Genomic DNA, 18,583 nt, shown 5'->3' on the forward strand with positions numbered 1-18,583 from the left:
ATGCTGGCAAGATTGGCCCCAGTCAGGTTTTTATTATTAGGGCTATATTTTATAATGTCGATTCATTATTAGTATTAAATGCGTAAACAGCATTTTGTTATTGTAGATGGTTGATGGTGAGCTAGCATTTTATATTTTAGACTTAGACAGCTTTTATTGTCATTCAGTAGACAGCAAGTGAACACCGAACGAAATTTCGTTTGCAACAATATATAACAATGTATTATAATAAAGCCAAAGTGTAAAGTCAGGGAATGGAAAAACTCAAATATGACAGAGCAGATTAGGGGAGAAGAGGTCATGTTCTGTAGTAACCAACTCTTCCACGTAGTTGCCTCCAGTGCTGACCAATCTCACTCCTCACGCCTGAACCTAACCTAAGAAGGTGTACTGTAGACCTGCATGGCAACGTGAACATTACCATAGAAACTGATGCAGCGCGATGGGAAATACCAAATGAAAGGTTTTGAGTTTCAGATACGACTATTGAAAAATGTAGTTTAGATATTTAGTTTCTTGTCGTTTCGACTCCTTGCACAATAACGTTCCTTTATCGTAAAGTCCGATTGTCTTTATTATTATTTTACTCGTCGATACTCTATATGAAGTAATTGATTTACGCGGGGCAACCCCTCTGCAAGGAGTGGTAGAATCCAATCTCAACATGGCGGCCGCGGGTTTGAAAATCCAAACCGTTGGATAATACTCACAGTAACAACTCGTAAAAAATATGGTCAAAACAGAAGACATGTCCACCATGGCGGACGGCTGGAGAGAAATTTTTGAGAGAAGCCGCTTGGCTCCCCCGCCCAGCCAGACAGTCCGTCTGGCCGCGGAAAACCACTTCACCCAGTCCCACGGCTTCCAGCTCTACCTCAGCCGGCTCACTGCAGCTCACCTCCCTCAGGTGACTGCTCACAGCTAACGCTCAATAGAGATGTAGCAACAGTTCTGCTCCTGGCAGAAATACCAGCAAGGTTAAACGCACCTAAATTCTGCGTGGTTTGTGAATTATGGAGTCGAGTTTACTTGTCATTATATAGCAAAGGTAAAATGAAGACCGAACAGTATCTCTCAGCTCTACTCCATGGTAACGTCACAGTGCGTCTGAGGAGAACTCGCGAAACCCCGTTCGAAAAGTTCCATAATTGAAGGTGACGTCGCTTTTTAACATTATCTCAGTTGCGTTCACTGGTACAAAATACCGGAATACGCGGGCGATGGATCTTCTCGTAAATTCGGTTCAGAGATAATCCACCAAACACCTCTTTAGATAATATTAACACGCACAAATGTGTCACACCCACTGCTCCAGTTGACAGACGTTTTGTGGACAAAATAATTGCTGTATGAAATGTACGCAGAATTTAGGGTTGGATCTTATATGAAGATCTTGAGTGAAACTCGCATTAGGATGTTTCCAGAGAAGTCTTAATTTTTCATATAGCCATATCTTTCATGGCAAGGACAAACTTTTCTAATGTAGCTGTATTCCATTTTTACTCATAGGAGATGTCAGAGGGGGAACAAGATGTGACCTACCAGCTGCGAGTGACACTGTTTGATAGAAAACACCAGCACTTCTTTGGGAAAACATGGAAGAGCCGACCTCAGAGGATGAAAAACAGCAAGATCTCCTTCAATGAGGTAGCTTTCTCATAACAGGCATTCCACTGAAATAAAGCAGATGACTGCAGCTATGATTTACTGTGTTTTAAACTCCTCTCATGTTTTGATAAGCTGCGGGTTGGTGATTATATAGTAAAATCAAATCCCATTCAAACATAAATTACATTAATTTAGCACAGCCATTATTGAATTAAAACTAACTCAAAGCTCCGTCACTCAAGGCTCTTGAGAGCCTTGCTCTGCTCTTGAGAATGTTGCCAGTCTAAACAGAGCAAGTTACAAACTTCCCTGATTGCCATTAAGAGGTTCCAGTTTCATCCAAGTCGCATGTTATAAGCCACCTGGTCCATTTTCCCAGCCTGTATGTTGAAGAGTAGCACATTTTTATGTGAAACAACAGCTAATGACAATTATTATACAAATTTTCATAAGAAAATTATAGCTACCTTTTACATTGCTTTATGGTAGATGTGATGAATAGTAAATCAATTGGTAATCAGGCAGTTGTGCTGCAGATTAATATATTTAAAATGGTTCTCAATTACACAATGACTGGCAATATTAGAACCTGGTAATTAAATTGTCCTTCAAGCCCCTGAAAACTTGCCTTCAAAGTATTTCAATATAATATTGAATAGTCATAAGTAAAGGAGATACAATAACAAGGTTTGACAAAGTTCCGAAGTATAACAGCCATAGGTGTTATTTATTTAGTGTTTTTAATACTTTAAAACTCCTTCATTCTGACAGTGTGAGTGTGGTTTTGATTAGATTCAGTTCACAGTGATCTGTCAACATAAGCAAACAACTCCTCTGGGAACAGGCAATGTGGACAAAATCCTCTATTATGATATACAGTATGCAATTCTATATTTCAATACTACTATATCAGACAATATATACATTTTCTCAAAGATCAATAAAGAAATGGGATACAATCTTTTTTTTTTCCTGCCTTATCCAGATAATGAAATAACCCCCCGCCCCCCCAAAAAAACAAACAAAAAAAAACACCTTTATGAGTGGACCAAGGGTGTGCAGGGCAATTAGGAGGGTTGATCGCATGTCCTTGTTTAACTGTCCAGGTTTAGTGGTTTTGAGGAAGTCGGTGTGTTTGTAGCAGTTGTGCTTGGCTTTGCATTTCTGTAATTTTTGGAAGGACAAGGTAAAACCATGAGAGCATCTTGCTCACACGTTTCACTTGTTGTATGGCCACTTATTGTGAAACGCTGGCAGTCTCACATAGTTAGGAATTTGGTGTGTTTTGCTATTTCAGCTCAGCCTTCTCAGCTTTCACACTCCCACTGAACAGAAGTGATTGAAAAGATTTGATTGATTTTCAGCCTGCATGTGGTGGGTATAAAAATTTAAGGTCTAATGGTTTTCATGGCAGTATTTCTGCCTCTTTTAACATGTGCACAGTTGCAACTCATTAGTGCTCTGCTCATCCTTACAAGTGAACAACACCAAACACTTGTGCCGTCTCACTGTCATTATTGGTTTAGCTTTCATGATCGACAGAATGAGCAGCCCTGCTAAGAACCAGCAGCAGTTTGTTAGCAGCAGGTGCACAAAACGTGTGAGAAACACAGTGAATTCAGAATAGACCATTTGGCTTAGCTGCATCTATCAATCACTTTAAACATCACAGCCGAGTTGTGTGGAGCCTGGCCATGGCTGCATTTTGCTTTAGACTGAATTACAGCGCTGCAGTGAGGCAGGCAGCCAGGCAGCCGACCACATGTTACAATTTGTTCATTTTACAAGTGGGAAGTTTTACAGTGAGTCTTTAGTTCATTTATGCTGCCGTGCTGAAGATTTGTAGAACCATGTGTGAGGGTTTAGAGGTCAGTGTTACCACAATTTAGTTTGTTTTTGACATGGAGGATGCTCACGACACTCTTCCCAGTTTTCCATTAAGTCCATTTGATGAGTAGAATATGCTTTTCTCTATTCATTCTCAATATTTGCAATATGAATCCATATTATTATATTATCTACTCTTGCTGTAGTGTGATGAATCAGTCAGGAAACTAACTTTACTGCCCTTTCCTTCTCTCACTATCAACTGATAATACATGTAGCGCTGAATCGATGAGTAGGTTAATAATTGTTTTAAGTGACAAAATAACTATCACATTGAATTAACTTGCTGTAAACATTGATTGTTCAGAATTATTTCGACATTTTACAGCTACACAATCAACTAACTGTTGGGTTCAGCTGTAAATAGATTTTTGCAGAACGTTGCTTTTCTCCTCTGACTAAATCACAGCTCCTCTTGTGATGTGATGATAATTTTAGTTTTGTTTCCTCATGTCATCACTTTTAGCATCATGTTAGTGTTTGCATGCAGATTGTATTGCTGAAAGCATTGTTTGTTGGTTATATTATCAAGACAAACAGGCAACTCCAACCATTAAGACGCCAGTCCTTTATGGTTTGGACATAAATTTGGTGCAATTACGTGTACTTACTGTGGTATTTATTGTAACTTAATGTCCTCTTTTGGGAGTGGCAATATTTCTGCTGTGGTTGAGCTCTTCTGAAGAAGGAACACTAATACCAACTGGTTTATTGACTTGGGTTTGTAATTGTAATGTACTTTTCCCTGTGAGACACTGTGAATGCACGTTGGCCTGCACTTTCAGTCAGAAGTGGGGTTTGAGTTACGCAGAAGTCTACGGTCTCACTTTGTTGCACTTTAAATTTTGTTACTTTTCCCAACCATTGTTCTGTGTCTTTTCCACTCTGTAATCATCATTAGATAATAGGAACAAAGAAACAATTTTTGATGTCAAAGTGTGTGATGTACACTATGAAAGATGTGCTTTGATGATGAAATTTCCAATTACTTCTTGAAAATGCTAAAGAGAATATCATCGCTACGGAGGTCTGGAGACACAAAAGACAAAATATACAACACTGATATTGAAATATGCCAGAAATCAGATTGTCGTCATGGTATCCATTCAGCTTGAAAGGACTTCTTTTGTTGAGCTAGGCACCCTCCGGTCTGTCATGTCCATGCTGATTTGGTGGCTTGTTTCCTGTATAATAGGTGAAGCTACAGTTGATGGCTTTGAACAACCCTTTACACGTCACAGTGCAATTGGGAGCTTTTCTAGTTAGATATGAGATATAACTAGGCAAGAAGATGTCACCACACTACTTTTAGTAAGTAGTGATTTTGCCATGGTTAAAGCCAAAGATGCACAGTGTGACACTGTCAATCAAGAATGCCACAGACCTTTGAGAACTCTAATGAATTTCACTTATCAGGTAAATTCTTAATTTAAGATATGTGGAATTTGTTCTGTTAAATTTTTCATTCCACCAACTTAGTTTAGGTCATCATGCTTATATTAAATTATTAAGTATTAAAAGACCAAAAGTAAGACCAGAGTTGAGGTATTTTTCAAATGTTACCTTAATACAAGCAACCTTATAATAACTTATGTAATGTAAGTAATATGTAATGTAATAATACAGTATAAAATAGACCAGTTTCATTGAATTCAAGTTTCTTAACGGTGAATTAGTCAAGAAGATTAGTTATGATACATAAATTCAGTATTTATGGCCTGCTTTCTGTCTGTCATACCAGCAAGATCATCACTGAAAATGTCCTGCAAAAGTCCTGGAAAGTGATTGTGACCCCTCAATATGATCAGGATGTACAAGGTGTCTGCCAGCTAATGCACAGTATGTAAGCTCTGACAGGAATTTAGCATAACATCACAAGACAATAATCATAAAATTAGCATATTACAATTATGGTCCTGCTGACACTGGAGCGTCGTGTTGGGCGGTATGATGGTATTTATTGTCCAACGGTAGAAATCTGTCCACTGGTAGATGTTTAGCAATACCATTTCCACCATGGGAGCTGTATTGACACACTCATGTGCAGTCTATGCACTGCTACCCTGCTACACAGCGAGCGAGTGGGCGTGTTGATGACATGGCACAGTGTGTAACTGCTTCATACTGTTTTCTGCTCGTCTGTATATTTCTTTGCACTCTTTTGTTGATATTGATATCAATGCAAACCATATTTATTCCTGCTGTAAAGTTGGGGGTCGATGGGGATGAACTCACTTTTGGAGCAAGCCTCAAGTGGCCATTCAAGGAACTGCAGTTTCTGGATCTGGGGTGTTAGCTTCATGTTCAGCCCTGGAGGTTACTGCTTGGGTGAAATACAGAACAGCAGCACTGCTGATGGAAGGTTTTTGGCATCTTGTTGCACAAGACTCAACATTTGAGGAGGCATTCCTGCTATTGCATGTCTTGAACCTTGACCCAGCTGAAAGATGCAGTCCAACTACAGTGTCTTCCAGAGGAGTTTCTTGTGAAATGGTAATCATTTGTGAACTGTAAAATGTACAGTATATACCTCTACTCTTAAACCTTGAGTGTGTGTCTCCTGGCATCATGTTTACCATCTCTTCCAAATCATTTTCTTTTTTTTGTACGAGATATCAGGGGAGCAGCTGGATATCTGTGTTCTCTCTCAATCGAACATCTGAAGGACTCTGTATGTCCCGGTTGGCGGCAAGTCACCCACTGTTTTATGATTGCGTCAGAGCACTGCTGAGCTCCTCTGCAGCTTGCAGTCGAAGATGCCTGATCTGCTTACAGTGTGAGCTGTTGTACAAGCTGTTTTGAGAAAGTCTTTTTAATGGAAAGAATACCATGAGCTGTAGCTGGCTGATAAATGCAGAGTGTTGCATAAGTCTTTTTACAGAGACATCAATGAGTCACAGCTATGGCAATTTCTGATTTCCAGTTTTGTCACCATCTGTTTTCTGTCCTTTCCTCTGCTTGATGTTCTTTTGATCGAACAATCTCTCAGTGTACGGCCCTACTTTGATCCAACATAATAGTCCTAGCCTGTATAAAAACCCACTTGGTATCCCAATAAGCGTCCTAATCCCATTATCCATCCAGGGTAATAATATAAACCACATCATATCCTATCACGATGATAAAGTGGGCCTGGCCTTCTCTGTGTCGTGCCGCAAGAGCTGCATCAGCTTTTTTATTGGATTTGGCCCGATGCACTCGTATTCATGCTGGTGTTTATGAGTGGCAAATTGCTGTTTGATATCCAAATAATGTCAGAGGGGGGATCCTCTCTTGAGTTACAGAAGCACAGTGAAAATTGCAGGGCCCCCACCTCCCCCCCAGTCAGCCATGATGGATTGGTTTTAATATCGGCTGAAAAGCAAAGATGCGAAGTGATTAAAGAGAGAAAGAGAGAGCTCTTACTAAATCTATGTTCTTGCTTTGTCTCTGCATTTCTTTCTTCCCCAGCACAGGCAAGACGTCTCAACAATGATGACGTCTGTTGCTTTGTGTGTGCTGCCGCTTTACAAGCTGTTTTCGAGTTGTCAGATCTGACTTATTAAGCTTTTGTTTTCAAAGTGGCATGCACGTTTCAGGACAGTTTGATAGGTTTGTCAATGCTTTTTACGCTTCTCAAATCTTGTGAAAGCTGTGCTTATGTGTTGAATGCAGCAAATATAGCCCAGTAGTGAGAAATCATACTGAAAATTTAGGCCTTCAGTTGTCTATCTGCTTGGATGCATAATTGTTACATACCTGTGAACTTATGTCCCTTTTTGTCTTTTTGGTGTCTTTTTTTTTACCATGGTACAAAGTCTGGTATGTCGTTAGTCACCCATACTACCCTTAACTGTCTTCCCAGTTGCTGGTTTTCTCACTTCATCATTCAGCTTGTCAAGAGTTTTTTACAGGGTCGCTCTCCTTGCTGTACTCAGTCTGAGGTAGCGAAAGCTGTGGGCAGTAGAGGGCAATGTTGTGCTACAGACAGTGCAGATGGAGGAGTTGAGAGGCTGGAGGAGGCACAGAAAAATGTGCATCTTTCTGCATTGTCTCTCACCGTGATCACTCCATTTGAACTCCCTGTCTTCACAGGGAGCCAGTGGTTTCATCTCATATGTGCAACATTATCAGGCCGACAGCTGGGCTTCGGAGAAAAGGCCACGTTTTGTTCGGTCGTTGTTCTGTCCGTGCAACCTCTGTTTTTCTAGGTCTCCAAATGCTGTTTGGCATGACTTAGGCAGCTCTGCACAGAATAAACCGGGAGTAACACGTGCACACACACACGCACACACGCATATTTTATTTCACTCCTTTTGTCCTTTCTCTCATCCTTAACCACATGTCTAAAGCTAACCCTTATGCTAACCCTCTAACCCTGGCCCTACCTTAAACTAAAGGGAGCAGCAGAACAAAGCAGTGGACTGTCATGGCTCGAGTCCCTACAATGTGATGAAAACAATACCCCTCACCACCGTAAGCACTAACACGCACACACACAGCCTTATTATATGACTTCAAAGCCCTGAAAAGCAGAAGACAGTGCTTAACCGATGGGAAAACATTTGAACATCAGTCATGCAATTCCTCCGCTTTTGTCTCTTGAATAGTTGTTCTTTAAAGAGCAAACTGGTTTCAAAGTGAAGAATCCCATATGGTTCAAACTTGGGCTTGGAGTAATGAATTCATGGCAGTAGTCACATTCATCATGTAAAGCATATGTTTCTCCTTAAAGCGTACAATAAGTTGCCAAATTTAAGCTGTCAGCGCTGTAACGAAGCTTCAGTTAAAGCCTCCACCCCTCCCATTTTTGCCTTGCTCTGTGAAATGAGACACACACTCTAGGAAGGCTGGCTCAGCTGAAGAAAAACTCCTCTTTTGACTCTTGTATATTTGTTGTGTGCTATACATACAGAGTGTTTCGCAGTCTATTACGTATGATTGCAGACATGATTCACATATATTCAAACGTGTCCATTCAGCTGTCACATGGGATGAAGCTCTGCCCTTTTCTCCAGTGTTTAGAGTAAAGGTGAGATTATCTAACTCTCCTGTCAGCTCTTCATCTCACTCCACAAGAAAAGAATAAACTATGAGGAAATGAATTAGGTTCTTCCCCTTTGACAAGTTTTTAGGAATCCTGGGTCGAAGTTATCAGTTTTGGGGCTCCGCAGTATGATGCTACTGACATTCAAAGCAAGCAAAGACATGTAATACAATGACATAAGAATGTAAATAAAGGTTGTGAAAACTGCCTTTCAAAGGGATTTTTAAGGTGCCATGTCACAATACTGTAAAATATGCTATAAACACATAGGTTACACACTTTCAGCTCTGCCTCCTTACTGGCACTGCTCATTGTTTTTCATATGTATTCGTATTCTTATTGATACTCGTTCATAATTCTCTAAATGAAAGAGGGACATTATCTGAAAGAAATGAACAGTTTTCATTGTGCAACAACTGTTATGCATGCTCAGCATTTGCTGGATTTCCATTCACTTTATTAAAGATAGCCCACTCTTTTGCCCACACATTTGAACCTGTTGTAAACAGGACCACAATGTAGTTGCACAGTGCTTACAAACTTATCATTAGCAGATGGCTTGAAGGCTTTCTATTAATTGAATGAACGATGTTCAAGTACTGCTAGAAGCACTGGCTGCCCTGGAGCAGTACTTAAGCTCTGACAAATCAGGAACTGGTACCAAATTAAGACCAGCCCTTGGTACCCATCCCTCCTCCCAACAGAAGCAAGTGTTTAACAGAGGGAAGAGTAACAGTAATCACATTAAAAAATGAATAGCAACTGTATGAAATCATGTGCAGAAATCATGCAATATTCGTGTTAGTTGCTCTGCACACCCACGATTCACCCACACAGGTGTTGTCTCTGCCTGATTAGACCTATTTTCAGTACTTGATCGGCATCTCTCTCATCCTGTAGTTGCACCTGTTAGGGCAAGTCTCATGTACACTTATTGGTAAGTTGAAATCGGTGGCCTCACGTCATTCCCAGCCCATCTCTGCCCAACGTCAACCTGAGCAGAGGTGCAATTAGTCAAGTTGACTGACAACAACTTTGTGAGTGTGCAGAGCCTTTAAGCTCCAATGCTCATTCTTGACCTTGGAAATGTTAGCTTGACAAAACAATTCAAACTCCATCTCCGTTCAATATTTGTTGTTCAGAATCATATCTTGTGGTAGTTGAGGCAGGAAAAACAACTGGGGGGGGTTGACTCCTGATGTCAGTCATCCTGCAGTGAGACAGTAAAGCCACCAACTAGAGATGTGACCATGCACAGTATATAGTGGTTTGAGGTTGTGCTATGCTCAAAATGCCAATGCTAACAAGCTCATGTTTAGCAGGTATATTTTTTCACCATGTCTGCCATCTTAGTTTAGTGTATTAGCATGCTGATATTTCCAATTAGTACTAAACTCAAAGTACAGCTGAGGCTGATGGACATGTCACTATTGAGCAAATAGAGGCTGTCACCTCTTGATAGTGCTAGATGATGAGTCAGGGGATCACCAAAGTCCCTAAGATTTATCCTCTGGGGATAATGAATTTCATGGTAATCCATTTCATAGTTGAGATATTTTAGTCTGGACCAAAGCGGTGGACTGACCAGAGCAGACCAACATTATCATCCCTCACTCAAGGCTGTTATTAGAAAACAGCCTTACACACTAGTTGTTTTTCTTTTAAGCAGGTTGTTTGAGCAATTTGGCAGAGTATTATTATTTTATTAAATCAACCCTTTATTAGGATAACTAAATGAACGAGTAACTGTGTGGGTGGTGTTTGCTGTAATGGTGCAATTATCACCTTTTGTTTTGCATGCATGGCTTGCACTTTGTAGCCTATGGGTTCTTCAACCTGTTGCTGTAGATTTACATAGCTACCTTACCTGGGGAGGTTTGACAAAAAAGTGACTGATAAAGCATATTTTTTTGCATGTGGAAAGCTTCTGAGACTGTCAAACTGCCAACATGGCACACACACATGCACAACACCACAGAGATCTGTTATTGACAGCAGTCTGCACTGCCTCTCTGTGTATGTGTTCAGTTTAATTTCAAGATTTATGCATCACACCTGGTTTGTTAATGTTGGCTGTTTGAAGGCACATACTGTAGCTGTAATTATGCCGTCTGTCTGTAAACAGTCAGGTTTAAAGCAGAATGTTTTTTTTTCACTAGCTGTGTGTTAAACAGCAGGTGATGTTAATTTGAACCAGGATATACATTTCTGCTCTGTGACGCAGCTGTATTTGCTGTGCTGTTATTGTGTTTTTCATACCAGTATGATTGGTATGATGATTGTGTATAGTTAGTGTTTGGCAGTCTTCACTCCATTCAACACTTAGCTTCTTTCAGCGTTCTGTGCTGTGTATATGCACTATTTCTCATTCCTTATTCTGCATGCACATGTTAACAGGAACTTGTAAACATACCACCAATGTGGTAAATGTATTGATGGATTTAAACCTTTCATATGAAGACCAGGAAATAGGAAAACTATGCCTGGCTATTTTAGGAAATGACACAGAGGGGGTCTCATGGAGGCATTATTAAATAATTCCTTATATGAGGTGCACCTCTGCGATATTTTACTGTGTGTGTGTATACACACACACACACACACACACACACACACACACACACACACACACACACACGCACACACACACACACACACACACACACACACACATGCATATATAAGAACACATATAGACTAACTTACCAGAATTAACTCAATTGCAGGTGTTTATGATACTAACCGTTCGTGAACTTGATTGATTCTGTTCAGGATTTCGGCCAGCCAAAAAGCCAATAGCAATCCTTCCTCACATGATTGATCATGTTTACATTCAGAGCGTGCATGGAGACGACAGGCTTTTCAGAGATGAGACCACGGTCAAGAGAGTGAGGGAGGGAGAGCGCAGGGCAAAGAGGGGTCTACAATGAATTAAGATTTTACCCATTTTAAGTAATACAAAAAATTCAATATGTAGTGGCCAATGTTGATATTGTGGTGGACCGCCACAAAAAAGTTACTACATGAGAAACATTGATAGGGAAGTCAAAGTATTCATAGACAGAGACATTGTTGGTTTTGGTCTTTTCATAAAATTTGTTGACAGCATAACACCAGCCTTACCCTTTAACACATCGAGCTGTGCTCCTGTATTAATGCCCACTAGCCCAAAATGGCCCCAAGCAGTCTTGTATCCCCTCTGTTGAACTGCTAAGTGCTCAGATAAATGGTCAGCAGTAAAACATGAACCTATATTGAGTCTTGTTATGTTCTGTCTTCCATTCTTTATTTTCTTTTACAAGGCATGGCACTTCCTTCAGTAACTGTAGCAAGCCTATGAAACCCGCCTGTGTGAAAAGCCATATGATTGATGGACAAAAGAGCCGCTATGGCAGCACAGACAGGCCTTCAGCTTACCTCGGGGCTTAATTCCTTCTCCCAACTGGCATGCCACACTAAGAGATATACACTTCAATTATACATGGGGATGGTGGGGGCGCAGACTCTGCTGCCTTGCCTGAGAACTGATCAATATTTCAGCTCCAAGGGGACCAAACATCTAGCGGAGCAGCTGCTGCTTAACAGCTTTACACACTGGAGTGGCACACCCCATAATACACAGCTATATACTGTAGGCGCGTGCGTGCGTGCGTGCGTGTGTGCGTACATGTCTGTCTGTCTGTCTGTCTGTCTGTCTGTCTGTCTGTCTGTCTGTCTGGGAATTCAAGGGCCACAATAGTTACTGCCGAGGTGACATTAGGGAGAGATGAGAGCCTCGAGGAGGTGTTAGGTGTGTGTGTGTGTGTGTGTGTGTGTGTGTCTCTGTGTGTGTGAGTGTGCGTGAAACTTATTTCTATTGTGGAAGGTGTGTATTGACTCAGTGCTTGACTCTTCTTCCTCCATCCATATCTCATTTCTCTTACCGTTACTCTTACACTGACATGCACGCTGGACACACACGCACATACGCACGCACACACACGCACACACACGCACACACGCACACACGCACACACACACGCACACACACACACACACACACACACACACTGAGCTCGCCCCTGTAATTCTGCTATCAGCTCTCCTGTGGGTCTGCATTGGCTGTGTGTGGGGTAGAGAGGGAAAGAGAGACAGAGACAGAGGGGAAGAAAGAGATTCTGACTGTCTTGTACTTTGTTGTTCCAGGCTTTGACATGTCAATTCCAACTTTACCTTTTTGAATCTGAAGTCTGGCAGTGTTCCTCTGATCCTTTCATCATTGTATATTTCCGGCATTCCTTCCTCTTTTGTGATGCACCTCCAGCATTCACAGTCAGTGCCGGCGGTTTGTCTGTGAGGCATTTCAGACAGGATTTACAAAATGTCAGGAGACCAAAACCTGGGTGACTTTACCCAGTGAGCACTGAGATCTGTTTTTGGCAAAGCTGGGGATGTTGTGGAATGCTGGATCTTTAGACTTTGTTGGAGTCAAGGACAAGGCAGCGAACACCAGAGGCACTGAAACTAAAATCGAGGAACAGGAACTCTAGGAAAAGGTTATGGGAGTTGTGCTGATTAGGGGGTTTTCACTGTGCATAGGCATTTATTATGGAAACTGGAGTCGCTGTTGGTGCTGACAATAGGCTTGAACTGGAACTATGAGGAGAATGTCAGAATTACCACACTACTCCTCTTCTCCAATCTTATTCATCTCTCATCTGCTGCAGCCTAGCCTTGGCTATGATCCAGGGCATATTTCCTGTCAGGACACATGTAACTCAGAGTCGGCACTCCCTCTGCTTACAGGACTGAAGTCAGTTTTCAACTTCCTCTGTTACCCCCGAGTCCGTTTGGAGCCATTATACATCTTTGTCAGTGTCTGCCTTCCCTGTATTGAATCTAGAAAGAAAGAGTTAGCTTGTTTTTCTCATGTAATAACAGACAGGTGGCATTTGTATTGAAATACACAATTGATTTGTGAACTTTGACGCTTGCTGGCAGGCCTGGACATTCATAGTCTTTAGAGGGATGCTACCTGAAGATTCTGGTGACTCGTCCCCAACATTTTTTAGCACTATCATCAGATCAAAACACTTTGACTCATGTTGATATTGCAAAAATTAAGAGCAAGGGCTCCTTGAAAATTCCACTTTTATCTTGAATAAATCTAAAAGACTGATAGCCATTAAACTGAACATTTGTGCTCCTCAGACAATGAACAGTTTCCTTTTTGGAAGATCAACAAGTGTTCTTCTTGTGCCACCCTCAAGCCAAAATCTCAGTTTTTCTACCAATATTTCATTCCCACTACTCATCAAGCAACTTAACTGGTGGCAAAGCTCTTAAGAGTTATTGATTGCGCTTCTCAGTGTAGGCTGAACACCTGGTTTTGCCGATCCAGATCCGATCAACAGCACAAGGACAAACATTTTCCTGCTTGACCTTATTTTTAATGATTCTTCTTGGGTTGACATTGAGAGGACCCATATCATACGCTACAAAGCCACAGAGTGACTAATGATTAAGATTATGTTTTATGGGAGGAAATGGAACCAAAACACAGTTAAATTAAATGCCAGGAGTGTGTAGCATTGATGTGCCATTGATGTGTAATTGATGCTGCTGTGGTGTAGCAAGATGGTCAGCTGTGATACTAGTCACAGATCTAGTGCTGTGAGATAGTAGACATAGAGCCAGTGTAACAAGATAGATTTCAGACTTCAGGCGAGACGTCATTCAGTCAGACTCTTTGGTGATCAGAGATGAGGAGTTTTGTGGTCTAAAAATTTTGCCACTTGGCCTAAAAAGACCATGAGATGTGGTTGAAAGAGCTAGAAAAGCTTGTGAGCAGAGCTGGAGTTTTCACACACTTTCATGCTCAATGAATGTGTTCTAATTTGCTTTGGATGCAGAACTGGAAATTTATCAATAATATTGCAATGTGCAAATCTGATGACACCTGTTACGCCCGGCCTAGGGGTGCACAGGCACAACAGGAAAAGAACCCCCATCTTCCCCAAGTCCCAAGTTTCACCAGTGATTATTATGTTTATTTACAAAAGAAAATGAATCAACAGAATGCTCCAAACAATAATGGCTTCAGGGTGGACCAAGGCCAAAACAACAAACAAAACAATTCTAACTGGGGAGGATATAACTTACCTAACAAAACAAAAGAACCGAAAGACATAAAACTTACCTCCCTAACTATGCAAAACAGGAGAGAAGAATAAGTTTAACAAAACTTGCAGTCCACCCTTACTAAGAAACGTGTGGCCGGTTGGGAGAAGAGAGAGATGAGAAATGCCTGCTACTGCCCCCTCGCCCGCCGCCATCTTGGACCGTTTTATAGCCGGTACCTCCAGAAATAGCCAATCCACCAGCCAGGACCGGAAACAATTGACCAGTCACCTCTCCGCAATGACACACTCCAATCTGCATAAAGAAAACTATATAATACAGACGAGGAAACACACAAGAACTGACAGAAATTACGACTGCAGTCGTAATACACCCTGTGTATAATATGTTTATGGTAAAAACATTTCCTGTGCAAGTACATTGAGTGTACTTCCTTGTTTGTGCACACATACTTGACCAATAAAGTTGATTCTGATTCTGAGTCAACATGTCCTCATACCTAAAGGACTGAATAGTTTAATTGTCAATGACTCTTAAAATTATGTATATGGCTATTCCCAAATGGCATATATGACCACTGGAGAGTACCAGCAGCAGGTGTACTGGATGTTTGTTGAACTGGATATTTGTGAGCACATGGTTAATGTAGTGAAATGGTCACAGTTTGCTGAGGTTTAGGCACCATAACTACTTGGTTAGGTTTAGACAACATCTACATAGGCCTAGGAAAAAGTCATGGGTTAAAATAAGTATGCTACTGTTACGTATGTGACGTAATTTAAGTACCTAAGTTTAAATAAGTCAATGTTGACAGTTTCAATGTAGGGCTGGGCTGAACGATAGCAGTATTTCTCGCGATAGACACGTCATCAATATCAATATAAAATGCGTTCGATAAAGGATTCGATAATTTTTTTTCCTCGTCGGAAGAAACCTGAAGTTGCGAAGCGAGGTTGGTTGCATGAACAAAGGCACTTGCTCTCAGGTAACTGAGCCAAGTAGGGACTAATCGCTAATCAGTGAGAGAGACATGCTAGCACGCCAATCATGTAACAGTATCAAGTTCGGTTGCACCATCTCGTTGTCACGTGTTTGATGCTCCGCGAGGAGTGAGATGAGAAATAGAAAGTGAGCGCTGCAGCGAGCGAAGAAATCGTCGATAGAACAGGGAAAGTCAGCTCACCAGTATGGAGTTTTTTGGATTTTATAAGTCGGACCGTAGTCAGACCAATATGGTCTGTAACTTATGCAAGACTTTAGTCCCCACCAAGACCGGTAATACCACAAACTTATTTAACCACCTTAGCTGCGCTCACTCTCTGGAGCGTAGCCGTATTCGTCAAGGTCCGCCAACCGCAGCACCACCGCACAAGCAGCTGACCACCATGCAGAGGTATCTGCTTCAGCGCCTGATGACAAATCATCTAAAAGGCATGAAGACGTAACGGAGGCAGCGGCATATCATATAGCTAAAGACATGCTTCACTGAGCACTGAGGAGAAGCCAGGTTATAAACATCTCTTACACGTGCTTTTTTTTCTTAAACACAATTGCAATAAAAATATAATTGAATAGTTCATGTATGTTTAGAGTAAGAAGAGTGACTAAAGATGTTAATATGTCTAGGCTGGTTTTATAGTTCAGTCAGTGTTACTGTACTGTCTATCATGTTTGTTTGTTTGTTTGTATGTATGTATGTATGTTACAGATGCCAAGTCTACCTCAGTTTTTGCTATGTTTCCAAAACACTGCACATATTTGAAAACATTTTATTCACCAGAAGGTGAATCAGTTTGTGAACTTCCTGCACTAAACCTGCAGAAAAAAAGTTCCCAGGTTTCTCTCTGTTTACATTTTTACACTTTTTTTACATTTATTATTTGAGTGTTTTCCATGGTTGTGTTGACATTTCGTTTCTGCCTTGATAGCTGAGGGGATTATAATCAGGAAGGTTAAATTTAAAATAAAAATGTTTAAATTGAATGTATTTTTCTCCTGGGCCTTATTTTAAATAGGTCATAAAAAATATCAATAATTATCGATATCGACCAATATAAAACATATCGCAATAGAGTTTTCAGCCATATCGCCCAGCCCTATTTCAATGACAATGTCACACTGGGCACCAACAGCGCTCTCATCCATCTATCTACCCCACCTTCTCCATATGTGGACTTTCTTGCTCTTTAGACTACGTCACCTGACGTCTTAGAATGCTCCTGTCATAATTACTACAACCATGAGAGGTTGCAGCCTAACAGAAGACAGAAATATTAACAAGTTATATTTGGAGGCTATAAGGGTAGGACTACTGTACATGACTCCTCGACCTACAAGTTTTCTTTATTGGTTACCATAATGTTTTTATTCTCTACCTTTTAAGTGTGGCTGATACCCGCTAGGTCTGGTTATCATCCAAAATTTAGATTTAAGTCAGGAACTATCAGATCAAACAGTAAGTAAACAATTAAACTGGCATTCAATGCCAACTTTTGATACTTGACAGTTTTCAGTTCTTGGTGCTATGGTCACATTTTGGTCAGCACCAGAAAAATATTGAGGTTCAACTGAACACATGCAGGGCCGGTATCCTAATCTACAATGAAAATAAAATGTTGGTCACTTTTAAATAACTTCACTTGCTGCTCTCTATAGTCTAAATAGCTTCAAAAGGAGATTTTTTTAAAAGTGAGAATCACTGCTGGATGAAAGTCCTTGCTGGATAGAAATCGCATCACTGTCAACCTCATTCCTTGGAGGGATTCCACATAATTGGGCTGTTTTTCCAGTAATTGCTGCAGTCCTTTCATCTTTGGCTGATAAACCAGCTTTTCTCTGTCCTCCACCTGTTCTTTTTCTTTTTTTCCCCTCTGTTTTATCTTTATGACAACTTTAATATCAAACATGTTTTTTTTTTTTTTTTTAAACTTCAGCCACATTGCTCACCTCAGGGGACACAGCACTCACTGCCTCCATTAATACAGTCTAAGCTTTTTTTTGCTCACACCAGTCACTCAGGTTTTATTGAATAGATGAGGAATACGAAGTATAGATCTTCACCACTCACTTCAGTTCCTAGCAAAGTTTTCTGTTTGGGAGGCGGTATTATTTTAGCCCCAAACAAGCAGTAGTGACTGACATATCTGTGCCCTTAACGTCCTTTTGTGTTGCCACAGAAGCAGTTGCTATCGGACCAGAATAATGTGCCGATTTAAATTTTAAGAGTTATTTCTAAATCCAAATTTAAAGCGACCAGTTTGTCTGTGTCAATCCCATTCACTCGTTTTTTTCATTCATTTGTTGTGGCTATTTATCTGTTGCTATTTTTCTGCATCTGGCACACGATGATGACGCCTCCATTCTTAATCCCCCCTACAAAGCTGTGACGAGCACAGCAGCAGGCCTATCTGAATCGCACCAAAAAATTAAAAGATTGTGGCTGTGATTCATAGGTTTGACTTTTGCCAGGTCCAAATAATACTCAGACTAATTGGGACTTATTTTTGGAATTCATTTCAATGATTTTGCATTGATTCATGTATTGCTATTTTGTTTGTTAATTGGTGGCTGATTTGCTCTGTTTGGGATTATTTATCCTCCAGTCTAATTCAGAATGGTGTTGACGGCCTGTTTTCTTTCTGGATCGGGTCTGTTTTGTGTGTAGGTTTTCCTCGGGTCAGTTTAACATCAGGTCCAACATATTTCGAAGCTTATTCAAAGTCTGTTTGATTCAGCTGCCACGCATACGCATACTTGGTCCAACTGTGAACCTGTGACATTTTTGACCGGAAATAACCCTGGGGCCTCCATTGCTGTCATTTTCTTTTCCTCTCTATCATCCACACCGCCATCTCTCATCTCTTCCTGTGCTGGTGACAGTTATAAAATTTCACACTGAGAGGATTTGTGATGCTGGTACCCACTGCTTCTGTGCCTGTCAAA

The 18,583-nt window shown here is 40.8% G+C and overlaps 1 protein-coding gene across 1 annotated transcript in view; it reads left to right on the forward strand.

Moving 5' to 3' along the window:
- The first annotated feature begins 655 nt into the window (after positions 1–655).
- Positions 656–18,583, forward strand: part of nphp4 (nephronophthisis 4) — a 154,934-nt gene continuing 137,006 nt past the window's right edge. Inside the window, exons 1-2 of the mRNA XM_070969495.1 lie at positions 656–907; positions 1,510–1,647. Of these exons, the coding sequence (XP_070825596.1) occupies positions 731–907; positions 1,510–1,647 (315 nt within the window). The 5' untranslated portion in view covers positions 656–730. The remainder of the gene's footprint in view (positions 908–1,509; positions 1,648–18,583) is intronic.

Source organism: Chaetodon trifascialis, chromosome 8 (genome assembly GCF_039877785.1).
Source record: "Chaetodon trifascialis isolate fChaTrf1 chromosome 8, fChaTrf1.hap1, whole genome shotgun sequence".
NCBI lineage: Eukaryota > Metazoa > Chordata > Actinopteri > Chaetodontiformes > Chaetodontidae > Chaetodon > Chaetodon trifascialis.